The sequence below is a fragment of the Papilio machaon genome, chromosome 15 (assembly GCF_912999745.1).
Source record: "Papilio machaon chromosome 15, ilPapMach1.1, whole genome shotgun sequence".
Taxonomy (NCBI): Eukaryota; Metazoa; Arthropoda; class Insecta; order Lepidoptera; family Papilionidae; genus Papilio; species Papilio machaon.
In genome coordinates, this window is record NC_060000.1 from 6,860,477 (window position 1) to 6,878,030 (window position 17,554).

At 33.9% G+C, this 17,554-nt stretch overlaps 1 protein-coding gene across 1 annotated transcript; it reads right to left on the minus strand.

Annotated features, from left to right (window-relative positions):
• Nucleotides 1-4,216: 4,216 nt before the first annotated feature.
• Nucleotides 4,217-16,672, minus strand: LOC106713210 (cyclin-dependent kinase 5 activator 1). Its single transcript, XM_014505936.2, has 2 exons — nucleotides 15,998-16,672; nucleotides 4,217-4,687 (listed from the first exon to the last, which is right to left on the minus strand). The coding sequence occupies exons 1-2, from the start codon at nucleotides 16,670-16,672 to the stop codon at nucleotides 4,307-4,309; spliced, it is 1,056 nt and encodes a 351-aa protein (XP_014361422.2). The 3' UTR covers nucleotides 4,217-4,306.
• Nucleotides 16,673-17,554: the final 882 nt, after the last annotated feature.

Sequence of the window (17,554 nt, forward strand, 5' to 3'; positions counted from 1 at the left end):
TTCGATGGGAGCGTCGATATTTGGTATAGTCACCACCAAATATGGTCTTAACTTATATATGGATGCAGTCCTATACATGACACAGGCATCTGTGATGTTTGCGTTAGAGTATTGAATGGTGAAAGAAATTCGTTATTTTGTTATTACAGATATTATTGCACACAATGATTAAGTGAACAATCAACATTGGGCGACCCACTGCTTTTCTGCAGCTTATCTTAAAATATGTATTTTAAAGGTCAACTTATAATTTCTTCATTTACATTTTCCTTTTTAGGCTTAGGGTCTGTAATATTTGCTTCCGTCATAAGCTAAATTGCTTTTGAATCAGCAACGGTTAAGCTTCTACGTTTTTTTAAAGGTTTTAACTAGAACTACAATGTTAACAGGATCAAAATCAAACAATTAATTTATATACGAAATTTTTAATAATAATTGGGTATATTTACAATTGGTTAACAAACGTGAGTTACATGAATAATTTTAGAAGAGGTCCATCAACAGCAACATTCCTGAATAACACACGTTCACATTTACCAAATGTCAAAGTATAAGTACGTCTACTTATTATTAGAACACCCGAAATCCCAAATCGCCAAACCATCCGGACTTCTAGTCTAGTCGTAAATCGTAATGTACATTCCTACCTTATCTATCTTAAGGTTTACTTTGAAAACCAAATTCTATTACAATAAGTATAATTTAACTGCAAAGAGTAGTTAGAATGTAATTTGGGACTGATCATTTTTATAATTAAACTATAATCCAAGAGTCTTATTGGTAATTTCCTGTACGGTTTTCAAATTTCACTAGTATGTTATTAGAGAACTTCGTAATTTTTAGTTTTCTTTTTCATAGTAAATGGTACCGTAAGGTTTCTGGAGCTCGATTTATAAATTGTTAAGTTATACTCAAATATCAAATAATAACTACAAAATGAATTCGAATAAGTTGAAGGGACCTAAGAAGGAATAATTCTCTAAGATGTTTTTGAAACTTTGGTCGCATATTGCAGCTCTCATATCTTCATAATGTGTGATAAATATATTTCATATGAACCTTGTCTATTATGGCATTTTGACAGAAAAGTGGACAAGTTTTCTTCGTTAAACATAGTTGAATAATTTTCAATTCAATTGGTCATTTATTCATCCAAAAAAGGAAAAGTCCAATATTGTGAAACTGAATTTAATTTAATTAAATCATATGAATTCGTGCAAAAGTTGATGCGATCCACTGTCGAACAAGCCGCGTCTTGGACGGCTCTGGACGAATCAATTATAAGGACATATTAATATGAATTTAGATACTTTCGTTAAGCTGTGATTTTAATACTTTTGAATACGAAGTTATTTTTAAATTCGTTAGTATACTGGACTTTGATTAATTGTGAAGACAGAAAAATTTGCATTAAATTTGTATTCCTTGTTTCTAGTGCTTTTAAAAACTCAAACTTAACAAAATATAAATCGATTACTTGACACTTTTATAACATTGCAAGAGATCCAAAGGAATAATATTAATAACTATTTATTAACTACTAACAAGACACTAGCGCAAAATAAATTATTAAACAAAACATGGTAAAACAAACACAATATTTAAACATCACAGACTTCTACTTCTACATAATAAAATGAGTCAGCTGTAGATTTGAGATTCACAATTACACATACAATCCTCGTTACATTTACTTAACTAATATTTCTCCTTAACTATGGCACTCGGTGACAAAAATATTATAACTAGTACAAGCAATATATGTCTCAAACCTCACTCTCTAACAAAAATAAATAAAAAAACATGAATAACAAAGAAAGGTTACAACTAAAGAATATTTTAAGTATCATTCGTGTACACCGTATAATTTAAAATGACTAGAGCTAGAGTATGTTTATGTTTGTAGCATAATAGCTTTAAGACTTATCAGTAACTTAAGTAGAAATATGTCCCTTAATCGTAAACGAAGCATATATTGAATTTAATTGCCCAATACACATTAAAAACAACCCAACAAAACAGTAGAGGGAAATCCAAAAATACCTAAAACACTAAAATGAGAAAGTTATTAGTCAAATTGTAAAAATATGACAATTTTTATATATAAATAATGATTTATAAAACTAAATAATATCACGAAGAAAAATTAATATTACTAATATAAAAAGTCTTGTCATTACGGATATACTATATTTAGCTTAGACACGTGTAATTGTATGAAGACGTTGTGAAAATCTTTATCAACCCGAGTGCCATCAGGTTGACCAAAATACCTGCGTTTCATTTGACTAGACTATGCTATCGCTTAAGACTTAATATAGATATTAATTTTAATCGTTATTTCTGTACAAAATACTAAATCGTTCGCGAAATTTGACCTATTCATCAATAAATATTCCACACCGAATATTATAATATATCGCCCCGCTTTTAGCCGGTCAAATCTTTATACGTACATATTGTAGAAGGGTTAACCGGAATACAGACAGACATTATACAGTAACCTTATATTGCATACCCCCGCCTGCCGCATTTCGCTAATATCAAACTAACTATATGGCAATACGATTTCACTACAAATACGAGACTTACATACTAACAGCTTTTCTATTGGACTAACATACCGTTTATCTTGACAACGGTATAAGGCCTGAGTACGTAGATGTTTTTCGTCAATTTAACACACAATTTATCGACAATAAACATTAAAATCGATAGTCAAAATACGCTATCAGACTGGCACGTCACTACCGTTCGGATACTAAAAATTCAAATCTGAGAAATTTTATTGAATACGTTTTTTTTGTAATTCAGTGCTACATATAACAGAAACAATTTGGATTAATCTTTTGATACAAAATATTTAAGTGCATGAAACCTTTTAAAAATTGTCTGACATTTACTTATTTAAACATTACAGATCTAAAACATTGACTATTTTAAGTTGGTCTTTCTGACCATAAACCGAACAATGTCATTTCTCATTAGTACATGATCGTGTTTGAAAGGAATAGCAAATAGATTCATAGAGATATTATAATAAGAATTAATTATATTATTTTATAAATTTTATTAGCTTTAATTTATAGCCACTTCTTTGACTTAACGTAGCTAAAGCTATTTACAGTCTAGTTTTTTTTCCAACAAAATTTACAACTTTTTAATTATGTAACATCGGAAAGTTAAAGAGCTAAAACAATTTTAAATTTATTCCATTTTGTTCTTATCGTTAATCGAAGACTTTAAAACATATTTCAGAAATATACATGCGTTTAAAAAAATAAAATGATTCTTAATGTAAAATCTCTAATCTCTATTTGTAAACCAATCTTCTTCCGTCGTCAATAATAACTTTTCATAATACTCAACCCATCGATGCTAAACGGTTTTTCTAATATTAATCTCGTATTTGGACAACATGTAATAAAATCTGAATACATTTAATCAGATTATGAGAAGTTTTCAAAATACAAAACAATATATCCAAATGTCCAAAAGATGGAAAGAGAGAACAAAAGAAAAAAAGACTAAATACTAAGAAAAGAAGAAGAAGAAGAAATTAATGAAAGAGATATTGTCATATTGCATGTTGTCAAATGAGTTAATTTTGTTAGTTCAGGTTCCCGTTTTAAGATGTTAAGGATCTATTGCAACTATTTTAACAGTGAACCAAAGCTCTTTGGTCTTGTTTCGGAGCCGTTTTGAGGTCTCCAATAATGTATTTTTCGTGGTCATCGCTTAAATTTGACTTTTGCAACGTCTTGGTCAATCGTTATAATATATATAACTTGAGCAATATCATATATATAGTTTTTTTCTATGAATATTGAATATTTTACGAAAAAAAAATTGAAATTGAATAAAAAACATTTTGTTAAATATTAGACCAGTCAAGTAAATGAAAATTAAACTTGACTTGAGTAAATAATTTATGACTACATTGTATTAGACAATGTTCTATTGATCCATCATATATTTACTGCAAATTAAGAATTGATTGAATTCAATCGGATTTCTATATTTGGAGCGTGTAGAGCCAAACAAACTATGATGATGAGATTGCCATTAAAAATTAAAATAATTGAAATTCAATACAAATACACCGCCCAAATAATGACCAATACCGGCGTCATAGATCAATCAATCTAAATATTTTTATTTTGACAATTAAAAAATAACATGGGAGCCTCTAGATTTTTCGGCAGTTCCAATACGATTGACCAAGGCCGTCACCAGTCAGAAGCCGGCATCAGACGCGGCTGGGGCGGTCGGTGAGGGCCAGCCGCAGCACGGCCACCTCTGTATGTCAGGCGGCCTGCAGGGCGTGCGGCGGCGGCGGCGCTGGGTGCGGCGGCGCGGGCGGGGTGCTCTCGACTGCGCCACACGCCTTCAGCTCCGTGAACACCTCGGTAAAGAAACCGGGCTCCGAGTTAATCCGGAGCATGTTAAAGGATAGCCTGTCGACAATGAGCAGGCAGCGATCCCAGAACTTGTCCTTGGAGTCTTCAACGAGGAAGGGCTTGAGGGGGTAGGAGATCTCGTTGCCCATGTAGGAGTAGGAGAGGTAGAGGCAGGTGAGCACGACGGCTTGCAGCTCCTGCGGGCGCGCTATCCGCTCGCCATCCACCAGTTCGCGTACCAGCATGTACACGAAGACTACGTTGGCAGGGTTTATGAACGCCACGTCCTGGAATTACACAAAATATAGTATAAATTCATATCCTTCAAGGTACAAACCATCATTCGAAGAATTAAATTAAAAAGAGCTATTGTAGTTGATATCTTATTGATAAACTTAGCTTTCTAGTTTTATCTCGGTTAGAATTATGAACGTAATTGAAACATAAATAAATAGGCCACACATGTGGCTGAAAACATAAAAAAAACTGGCTTTAAAACATCAATCCATAGTTGCTACATTCCATGCTACATTTTTAAAAACGTGTCACGAAGGACAATACTGATTTTTTTTTTTTTCATTTTTAAAACAAAACGTGAAGCTGTTAGGGTGTTCCGTTTTATATTTTACAGCAAAATTTTCAAGTTAAAGTTACATTTTTTCCTAAAAAAAATCCGAAGTAGGTCGGACACATTCTACCCCTATTTCGATATAATTTCCGTCGACGCTAAAACAAAAGGCCGTGTTACGCATATTATACATCCCCTAACACTCTAACTGGGGTGACACATCCCTTTAGTCCGCACCCCACTTTACAATTGCATCGTCTAGACACCTTCCATGCCTTTCGGTTGCATCTTTCCGGAGATGCACGATAGAGGTCGCAAACTATGCTTTTTAAGCGTAAAAGCTTTTTAAGTAAAAATTTATATTAAGTTATATTGGATTGGAAACTTTAAACGAGTTACTGCTAAAAGTTAACTCTACTTAAGTACTTACAAGATCGAGTAATAGGAATAAAATAACAATACAAAAATCGTAAATATTTTTTCACCACAATGAAAATCGAAACGATATTTTCTGATGATTCTATGAAGTATTCTGAGTAAAACATTGATTTATATAACCTTCAAGCATACTGCGTATCTTACGAACTTATGACTCAAGTATGAATACAAGTTTTGGCAGGGTTATTAAAGGTTGATTGATTTCAAATGCAACTTTATTCTAGCAATTTCCATAACACTACGCTTTTTACATTAATTTCACCAGTTGAAATATATAATTACAAAGTATATTTAGCACAAAATCGGCAAAGAAACAACATAATATGATTCACTGCGGGGAAAAGTAAGGTTAAGTACTTTCCTTGACAAGTTTGCAAAGCATTTTGAAAGATTGGATTACAAAAAAGAAATAACAGTGTTATTTTCTCCGATAATCTTTCTACTTTCTTTATGCTCTTTAACTTATAGAATAATACGATTGTATAAATATGGGAAATATAACGCAGAAAATAATTTCCGTTATCCACGTTACTCGTATTCAACCATACTAGAATTTTATATAATATTTTCCTCACACGTGACCTCGTTATCTTATACTCAATGTATTCGGTTCACACAAAAATAGTTAGCTTAGAATTTTATATGTCTATTTAAAATAGAAACAATCAAAAATTAAGCTTATGAAATGAAGAAAAAGACATCTTTACCTGCTTTACTAACTTAACTCTAATTCAATTTACTTTGGCTGAGCAACGTGTAATAAAATACCAACATCAGTCAAAACAGAAGTGAACTGAACGTCTGAAGCGTTTTTAGTCCTTGCTAAATAAGTATATTTCTATTAAGACCCATGAATAATGTGTAATTTTTTAAATATATTAGGCTAATACTCTAAACCAGGGATTCCCAAACTATTTTGGACAAGCGACCCCATTTTCCAAAATGAACCGTTACCACAGGCCCCCATGTCCAAATTATCTACTTTTAAGATCAATTTTTATTATTATTTTTTATACATTTATTCTGTCTCCGCCTGGCATGTTTTTATATGATAGATAAAGTAAATAAATAATGGTAAAATGTTTAAAAACAATGCTTTAAGTTCAATATAGACCCCATGGGGTCGATATCGACCCCTTTGGGAATCCCTGCTCTAAACTTACTCTATACGTAACTTTATTTTCGTAATTCGTTTGATATCGCAGACGAAATCTACAGGCAAATTGACTCACAAATAGCGCCCTACTTACCACGAGTTCCCACTGCGTTATTACATGTATAAAAACATTATTGCTGTCCCTGTTTTTTTAAGTAAAACAAGCGGGATATCAATATGTATTTATACAGATTTTTGACATTCAAAACCCGCGGTTATTACTTTTTCAACTTGAAGGACTTTCAGTGTTCGTGCATTTTATAAAAATGAGGTTAATGTTATTCGTTTATCAATTGTAGTTATTAATTGAATACAAATTATTACGTAATTTATTATTTAAAAAAAATAATTTATGAAGCTACTAAAATAAATAAAAAAAGTTCATTTGTTTTTTGTATTAACAATTAAGAACAAATTAACTGTAGTTGTATCTAGGTTAAAGATATGAAAATAGGCTTTAAAACTATACTGAGGTCAGGGGTAAAAGAGTTTATTATTTAGTTGAGGTTATATAAGAGGTCGTTTAATCAACTTAAAGCCAAAGTCGTGTCAGTAAATGGAGCCTATTTAAAACACTCTCTAGTAGAGTTGTTAAAAGTTAATATTAATATTTTTAGGAGCTTTTAAAGCAAGCGACATTTATACTATACGAAATGGACTATGGACTTGTTAAAAATTAACAAAAAGAAATATAAACAGACCTTTAAATATGAAATCATTGGTAGAGATAGGCCGAAGTAACAGTTACGTATTAAGTGTTTCGGCTGTGAAAACGCATGTTAACATGTGTGGATAACAAAACAAGTTATTGACCCTATCTTTTCGCAAACCTCGTCTGAATAAATGTAACCGTAAGGTCACTGCTGTGTACAACCACATTGAAGTGTAAACAAAAGGTCGTTGTGACGAGTCGTCTGGGATTTGATCAGAGGTCTTCAGGTTCGTTAGAACTTTCAACTTGACTATATCATTCGATAACAATATTTTACCTTTATAAGCACCTTTGCCAATTAATAACGTGTAGGAATAGGCAGAGGTTAAAGGTTTCTACTTGTCGTCAACATTTCGCTTTTTTTAGATACATCTACGTATGAATGTAGATAACTCACGCCCGTGATTCAGGGGGATAGGCAGAGATTACATCTTCCATTGAATGCATCACTGACTCCCTTCTCCCAACTCTACCACACATATCTAGACATGTATGATTTATCTTAGTTCTTACTAATCTTGCTAATATTATAAATGCGAATGTTTAAATAGATGGATGGATGGATATTTGTTTGAAGGTATCTCCGGAACGGCTCAACGCATCTTGATGAAAGACACACATGTAGAACATAGTCTGAAGGAACACATAGGCTATTTATTAATTCTTTTTAATTCCACGCGGACGGAGTGGCGGGCGATAGATCGATGTTTGTTTGAAGGTATCTCCGGAACAGCTACATAGATCTCGATGAAATTTGGCTTAGAAGTTGAGCATAGTCTGGAAGAACACATGGCTACTAATTATTTTTTTTTAATTACGTGCGGACGGAGTCGCAGGTATGGTAGTAACTGATATAAATTATGTATTTTAATAGAGCTACGCTTTAAATGATTTCTAAGTTATTTGAAGATTATATAGCAGTCGTAAGAATTCAATAACAACCTTGTCTATAGGTGCAATTGTATTGATCGCCTACAAGTCTTGAAGGTTCTCTCTGAATACATAATATGTCAAGAGGTACTCCACGCCACTATCTACATCCTTGTCTGATATTTATTGCACTTGAATTTTATATTGCAAATAAAATCGACAAACATTGCTAACGTATTTTGCAAATTGACTTGTTTTTATTGCAAACTAGCTTTTATCCGCGACTCCGTCCACGCGGAATAAAAAGTAGAAAACGGGGTAAAAATTATCCTATGTCCGTTTCCTGGTTCTAAGTTACCTCCCCATCAATTTTCAGCTAAATCAGTTCGACCGATCTTGAGTTATAAATAGTGTAACTAAAACTACTTTCTTTTATATCTATAGATTACAAATTATTGTTTAGTTTTATTTTGTTTGTTATTTTATTTTTGGAAATAAATTACAAAGATTTAATTCTAGTTCTTTTCAAACGTGAAAAAACAAGAATCACTGATCTCTATAAATCGATAGGCGATTGCATGGAAATGAAATTGCTTCGTTCCGATTTAAACGTGCCTGTTGATGTTACGTGACAGTTAATTCTATCTTGGAATCCACACGACGACCGCCCGTTACCATCAGCGCTAGAATGGCAAAAATCAAATGGGCACAAAATACTACGTCTTATAGCCCGTCCATTTATAAAGGTCAGTGGCGTGAACACACTCATCGCTGTCAACAATTTTTTATTATAAAAGAATTCTTCAGTGTAAATTCTTAACACTTGAAGAAATGAAACAATAGTCACGTTCGTTGAGTTGTCGATAATGTCGCGGAGAGAACTCAAAGTAACTCGAGCTCAAGTGAAATCAAGCATTCTTATTGACTGACGCCTTTCAACTGGTTACTTAAAAACCGTCTCGATTTTACAATCGGAAGTACCTAATACTTTCTATACTTCTATCAATAAAAAGTTATACTATATTAGCTATCGCCCTCGACTCCGTCCGCGCGGAATTGAAAGAAAACTCAATTAGTTGCCTATGTCTTTTTCTGGCTATGTTATACATCTACGCCAAATTTCAGCGAGATCCATACATCCAGACATTCGAATTTATAATATTAGTAAGATTAAAGTTCTTACATCCAATAAAAAATTTATTTAACGATTCTGTGAGAAATCAATTTGAGATCGGGTAGAAAAAAAAATCATTTTTTCACTTTTACCATTTGGCATATTATTTGAGTTTTTTTATATGAAAAGCATGATTTTAATTATTTGCAAACCTTTATATCTTTATGCACATTAGACTAATTTTAGGTACGTAATATAAGGTCACATACTCGCTGGCAAATTATTATATATAGTTTTGTGGGACATTTTGTAATCAGAAGATTAACAATGTCCATTTACAAATAAATATATAAACAAATAAATAAATTAATAAAATAATAAACTGTATCGTTACATTCGTATATATTAAATTACACAATGCAATTCGTTTTTAAATGTACAAAGCGTTATTCAACTTAAGCCCTAACAATGCCGCGTTGGGATTCTATTTCAAGGTACTTTAGGGGTTTCAGTAACTGACAATATTGTTACTACGGAGTTTAACATAACTTTAAGGTCTATGAACGATTTTCTAACTACTATTAACATTGTCGTGGTGTCTTACTAAAACTACATATTATTTCTAGATTTTTGAGCCATTTGTAGATTTCCATCCTAAAATTCAAACATAATCTGAAAAATGGTTTTTGAATTATTCTTAATACTAATTTAATTCATAACTCTTAGGTAAACTAATTTTGATTTTTCTTTTTATTTGTGTTATCTTCTGATGTTTTAATATAGAAAGCTGTCGCCCGCGACTCCGTCCGCACGAAAGTATTATTATTATTTATTTATTTATAATACAATGTTAACCTAAAATACAACTATGTCCCACAAAATTATTTAAAATAATTATTAAGTAGTCTGGACGTAATAAGTAGTTTAAGTATTCTTCCAGACTATGTTCTACATCTGTACCAAATTTCATCAAGATCCGTTGAGCTTTGCCAGAGATACCTTCAAAGAAACATTCATCCATCTAAACATTCACATTTATAATGTAAGTAAGATTGTTTAAGTCATATGGCTATATTAATTTATTAACATCAAGTAAATGAGGTTTCCAGTCTGTTGCTTTAGACATTCATCTCTTATGTCTGACAAGCTCGCAGCAATGTTTGCCGGCTCATTGAATTTTCAACATCCACCAATATTAGGAATTGATCCGATTCGATGACAACCTCAGTTTGTAGCACACGAAGGATTCTGGGATATTTACTTTTTGAAATTAACGAAAAAATTAACATTATTTTGGTGAAGAGTTAAAATAACTAAGTGATAAGCGTTGCTTGACGTCTAATTATTCCTCTTCTGCAATATTTTTTTAATAACTATCGTAATCAAATAAGTTTAGCTTTTAGGTGATTGTAGCTTTGACTAGAAATGATTATTTTGTAAAATAATAAAACCGCACTGATTTTTTAGACTCTACACTACATAGAGTCTGTGGATTAGTGTTTGAAAAGCAATATCTGTGTGCAAAAAGTAGTTACGATGACTCGGAGCAATGTTCTATTCAAAATTGTTAGTACAAAAAACCAAATACGCCTCTATATTCATTTAGAGAAGCATAACCGCACATTAAATAGCTCGAGTTCGCTTCACACGAACTGTGTATTTACTATCGATCTGACATCTCTCACCACAGGTACGTGAATATTGAATGAATAATTAAACGCACGCAAGTCGACGATAATCAGAACAAATAGAATTGGGTCAACTAGAAATAATCCTTAAAAATGTAAGCAATTTATAATATAATTCTATCTTTTTTATTATTCTTGTTTTATTTATTTTTGTAAAGGGGCCAGCTGGAAACCAGCATAGGGACAGTTTAGTCTGTCCCTGCTTTTGAGCTGGCTTCCTTTTGCAAGACTATTGTACCAAATTTGTGCCGTGTGTGTGTTTTATGTTTTATATTTTTTGTGTGTCAATAAATGTTTTTTCTTTCTTTCTCATTTCTATTAATTATTATTTGAAAAAAAAAACATTATCATCTTGTCAATCGGGTAACCAGGGACTAAATTGACATCTTAATAATAATATAAATGCGAATACCAGATGGATTGATATTTGTTCGAAGTTATCTCTAGAATGGCTCTACGAATCTGAACGAAATTTGGCATCGAACATTATGTTCTATATCCAATGGATATTATCCATGGTCTATCCAGGTTTTATATGACTTGAAAAAATAACGCGCTCCTTATCTTTACTACTAAATAAATAATATAAACTAAATTATTTGTACATAAAAATCCATGGTTCTATTTTAAACTACGAAACTTTTTTCTCTATTAAAATTTAATATCAATAAAAACTGTATGAGTGTGTGCTTGAAAAAAATTTGTACCCTTACCCTAATAGCAATGTAACTTTTACCATTCTATCCCATGGGTAATGTAAATGGATGGTAGGGTCTCAAGAAATATATCGTCTATAGTGGTTTTAAGAAGGGCAATAAATTTCTCGGGTCGGTTTAGTTAGAATAAATGGTGAAATACTACAAGTGTATACAGCAATACAGATAAAAAAAAAAACTGTAAGCATACATTACATTCTAAAAGATAATGAAGGTAAACAAACTTTAAAATATGTAATTATACTTTTAAATCTGGTTAATATTCCTAAACCATTTGTTAAAAACAGCAGAATCTTCAAAACTAGTATTTCGAAAATCACAATAAACAAGTTTTAAAATTATGATTATTTTTTTAAACTGAAGTAAGTAATCATATTGTTTTCATTTTAAATGAACTCTATTTAGATTTGTTGGTGCAGCAAATTACAAATACAAGCACTTCGTAGAACTCACGTAGCAAGCTCTACGTCGGTCTACGATCATTATGACACATTTTGTGTACCGCGAACTTATACTTTGAATATTTAATAACCCCAATTAAAAAAAGATTAAGGTTACTTCTTTTTTTATGTCGTAATTAAATATACTAGACAATAATCATACTAATATTATAAATGCGAATGTTTAGATGGATGAATTTTTGAAGGTATCTCCAGAATAGCTCAACTGATCTTGATGAAATTTGGTATAAATGTAGACCATAGTCTGGAACACATAGGATAATTGAGCTTTTTTTTTATTCCGCCCGGACCAAGCCATGTTCAACAGCTAGTTAGTTATTATGTTTATGAAAAAAAGGTATGAAAAAGTCGTGTCATAATAATTTTTACTTACTAATTATCCTCACCAGATTTATATAAATTCTCGTCGGTTTAAAATAGAATATAAAAGTACATTTGAAGTTTCGACATTAATTGCTCGCAGTTGAAAACAATTAACTGCGTCATTCCCTCTTGCAAGTCTGGAAACTGTTTTTACGTAATAATTTTACGTATTTCACAACGGAAAATCAACCATAGCTACAGTAAATTTATGACTAATGTTGAAATATTTGGTGATCGTTTCATTTACGATTCGATCTTCAAACATACAATATATCCAATGCAATATACCATGCAATGTATTAGCTAAGTCATAACGAAATCTAACAGAATAAAAATGTTTAAATTTCATATGTTATGGAAGAACGGGGCATCCTTACACAAGTATTTATTTACTTAAAAGGATGCCTCTATCTAAACTATGTGTATGGTAATTGTGTTTTGAAATAAAAAAAAAAAATATTGTTATTATTTTTAGTATCCAATTTTCTAATATAAACTGGACATAACATAGAAGTAGAGATTTAGCAAGCTAACAAACAATATAAGATTATTTAACCAAATAAAACTATGGGTATATTACAAGAACCCGTAACATATAGCATGTATTTATATATAACATCCACTACATTCAGATATATCGTTTAGTGTGTAAGTTATATAACTACGTATGTTTACATTATAAATTCTGTAAGCTAAGACGGTTGGTGAATCTTTTCTAAGTGGTCGGTTGTAAAGAAACATGTTGGTAAGACAAGTTGCGTGTTTAAAGAGTACTTGACGAGAACATTATGCATCCGCTTTAGAAAAGCTTAACTGCTCTTCACAACGAAAGAGATTGCTTCCTAGTCTCGTAGACGCACATTTTTCACTCTTACTGTGGGATTGCTACATTTTCAGTTGTATTAAATAAAGACTATTTTGTCAGGGATGACAGTGTATAAATACAATTAGCCCTGCAGTAAAGTTAGCAAATACCTTTCGCATTTAGATTCGTTAAGTTGTCCCCTTAGTATAGATTTACAGCCAATCTCAGACTCGATATTTTTCACTTAAGCTACACTAAGTGGCTGCCATAGTGACCAAAAAATCCGTCGGTTAACATTATACAATGCCCTCTACAACAATATATTTTTACAATCTAAATCAGCATATACTAATTACAACGTTTATTTTTTTTTAATTAATATACTTTTTTTCATTACGAAATCTACGATGTTTTTTTTTAAATATAACTTTCTATATGCATTCAACTTAGCTATAAAAAAGCATCTAGAAAAATATTCATACTCAGTACTGGTGCTACAAATGTGAATTTCATAAAGTTGCTTTCCATGTGACCTATTTTTAAATATATTTTAGAAATTCAACGTGGGTTTCCACTGCGATACACATATGTATGAAAACATATGATTTTTTACATCAATCTCTTATTATCAGATTACAGAAGTTGCCCAGGTTTTTTTACAGTGAATAATTTGTTTAAACATGTACGATGATAACAGGTAAACAAATTTATAGCTGATTACACGTGTAATACTTACTGATAACATATGATAAAGTATTGAAGTACTAATCAATGAACTTAGTGCTTAAGTTATAGAGTCTATTAGGTCCCTATTAGGTCTAAAGGGAAAAACGATATGCAAATGGTAACGAAGACTCGCTCAGTGTTTATTTGTCACGCTATTGCGTGAAGTCTTAAGAAGGTCCTTTAAGGATCACTTAAAATACCAGGGTGTTCAAAAAGTCACGGATCAAAATAAAATGGGGGATATTTAAGGTTGTCCGCAGAAAAAATTATTCTACAAACCTACGGCCAATATTTTCGCATCGATATTTAAAAGCAAAAAAAAAGAAAACTAAGAAAATCAAACTAATTAAAAAGTAAAAATTGCTACTTCGTAATAAATCCAAAGCATTTTACGCTCACGTGCGACCGATGTAGAAATAGCCTCACGTTATAAAATACTGTGTCGATACTCATTTATAGATATTTATAGAAATTTTATGAACCTTACAGAAAACTTTGAATAATTATTTCGTAAGATTTATGACGTTGATAATTTGAAATATTAACGATTCGATTCAATTTTTCAATGTTTACTAATTTCTCTTGATACGAAATGAAAGTAAGTATTTTATTCATATATGTATATTACTAGCTGTCGCCTGCGACTCCGTCCGCGCGCAGTTAAAAAAAATGAAAAATAGATGTTGGCCGATTCTCAGACCTATTGAATATGCTCACAAAATTTCATGAGAATCGGCCAAGCCGTTTCGGAGGAGTACGGGAACGAAAACTGTGACACGAGAATTTTATATATTAGATAAAAAATGTTCCGCATCGCTGTCAAAATCTAATAAAATTTTGGCAAACGATACCGGAATACGTAACAATCGATTTGTTTTACATAACTGCCTCTACTGAATAAAACAGCATCTTTTATTTCAAAGATAACCTATGAACAATAAATGTAAAACAAAAGAAGTATAGGTAGCAATAAAGATGCTAAATTTCATGACAGATAATGTCTACAGCAGAGCTTACCTGTTCATCTTGCTTTTCTTTTAACTAATGAAAGCATATTATTGTCTCAGTTTCCTCCAATAGAAAGAAAAGGATAATAATATGTTTTATAAAACAGTAATTTTGAAGTAGATGATAGATGTTTTGAATCAAAATCCACTGTTATAGCGTTAGGCGAAATTAATAAAAAAAAAGTATTAATTTTCTAAAAGTTTTCATCTCTTGTAATACATAATTTGTAATCTTACTTCTTATTAATATTATAAATGCGAAAGTTTACATGGATGGATGTATGGATGTTTGTGTGAAGGTATCTCTGGAACGGTTCAACTGATCTTGATAAAATTTGGCACGGATATAGAACATAGTCTAATAGAAGAACATACAGACTTATTAAGTTCTTTTGTTTTTAATTTTGCACAGACGGAGTCACGGGCGACAGCTAGTTTCCTAATATTTTCCGCAGCGCAATATGAAATTCCACTGCGGGCAACATCTTAAATTGCTCTGCGACTGTACTGAATGTTTGACAGCATTGAAGGTAGACTCGTAAAATTGACCGTGTAAATAATTAACTGAAACTGAGTTTTAAATAAAAAGATGCAATGCATATAAAAGACACAGTAAGTATTTTGCATAAGTAATAAGCCTTAAAAATGAATGATGAGAACCCACGGGCAATTGTGGTTGCCAATTGTCAGTAGATTTATTTATTTCAAACCAGTATTTGTAAAATTGTTAATGGTATTAAAAATAGAATCAGGAATTACGTTAAATTAGTAAAGCTAATTAAGCTCAAGTTTTCACATTCGACGTAATTACGATGAAAAGCTGATATATATATGATGAGATATAGCTGATGTAGCTACTAGTAATCTAATTAGATTAGTGGTAGCTACATTAGCTTATAACTTATATCTCTAACTATATGAATTTTATAAAGTCAAATAAGGCAAAGTAATATAATGAACTGTGGTGGTATACCTGCCAGCCCTGCAGCAGCAGCGACCGATCTACAGTGCGCAGCCACATGACCGCGTCGCCTGCTTGGAAGTCGCGAAGACGGTGGCAGCGCGCGTGCAGGAACAGCCCCAGGCACTTGAGCAGTTCCGAGGTGGACGCCTGGATGACCGTCTTGCGCGCCGGCGGAGGCTTCTCGCAAACGTTGTTGTTGAGCGCGCTGGCTCGCAGCGGCTCGGGCGGCGCAGGAGCTGGCGCCGGCCGCAGTGCACCCAACGCCCCGCCGCCCGGCGCCCCCACGCTCACATTCTTGTTCCGGTCGAGCGGCGCGTTGTCCGTCAGTGGCGCCCGGAAAGTCGTCACACTCTTGCTCTTGCATTCCAGCTTCTTCTTGTTGTTGTTGGCGGTCGAGAACCTCTTCCACGACAGTGCGTTTATGAACAGCGAGTGTTTCTTTAGGTTCTTCTCGAGCGCCGTCTTCTCGGAGATGATCTTGGCGGCGTCGTCGAGCGTGGCGCGGCGCTCGTCGCGCGGCGCGTCGCGGTTCTCGCGGTTCTTGGCGTTGTTGAGACGCTCGTAGGAGTAGGCGAGGGCGGCGCGGTCGGGCGGCGCACCGGCGGGCGGGCGCCGCTCGCGCGGGCTGAAGCTCAGCACGGTGCCCATGAGGCCCGCGCGCGGAGGCCTGCTAAGTCCCGGCATGCATAACGTCGGCCCGGTGCGACGGCGGCGGCCCGAGTGGGCTCGATAGCGCCGCGCCTGCGCGCCGAGCACGTATCGACCGTCAGCTGGTCGTCGCCGGCCCCGCCCCGGTAAACAAACCCTCCGAGCCGTAAATCACGGAATTACCGATCGGGATAACTCCGAACCGATTAACTCGCGTAGTCCCGGAGATTTGTCCGGAGAAGTCGAAGAAACAATATTAACTTGTCAGCCGCCAACTCCGACTGCAGCCAAGACCCGGGCTGCGTGCAGGCAGTTGTTACATAATGCTGCGGGCGCCCCGCGTAGACTGCACGCTGATAATCAAATATTACCTACTGTGTTACCTCTCGAGAAACACAACCTCAAAACCAACCTAGATCCGCGATGCTTGACCTGAATACAATTTTCATTAAACCCCAGCCGGCGGCGGTGCGGCGGCGGTGCGCCGATCGCCACGAGGGGAAGCGAAAATTCTTCGCGACAATTCTACACCCTTTTATGAAAGCTCGTAGTAGTAAGAAGTCGTAACGTCTTTTTGCTAAAATAATCACGTCGATTCAACTTTCTTTACTTAAGAAGCGCAATCATTAGTAACAATGCGAGAGTAATGAACAACAACAGAGTAACAGAAGGGTACATTGACCGGGGTGGCGGGGCAGCCGGGTGGAGGGGAGGGGGCCGCGGTGCCGGAAGGGCCGGCTAACCGCACTAGGATACAGTCGATAATAATGCTACAGTACCCGTTAACACGAACATACATTTTAAGACTTGTAGTTCTATAATTATTAAGCGACAATAACATTATGAAACTATACAAAACTGACGAAAAGAAAAGAAAATGCTTAAATCTACAATCCGTGCTATCACTAGCCCTTTCTT

What these genes read in the sequence shown, in the direction of transcription:
- LOC106713210 (XM_014505936.2), bottom strand. Translation starts at nt 16,672, where the DNA reads ATGCCGGGACTTAGCAGGCCTCCGCGCGCGGGCCTCATGGGCACCGTG. An exon ending in TGCTGCTGCAGGGCTGGCAG is followed by an intron (nt 4,688 to 15,997) that starts GTATACCACCAC and finishes GTGTAATTCCAG; the next exon opens with GACGTGGCGTTCATAAACCC.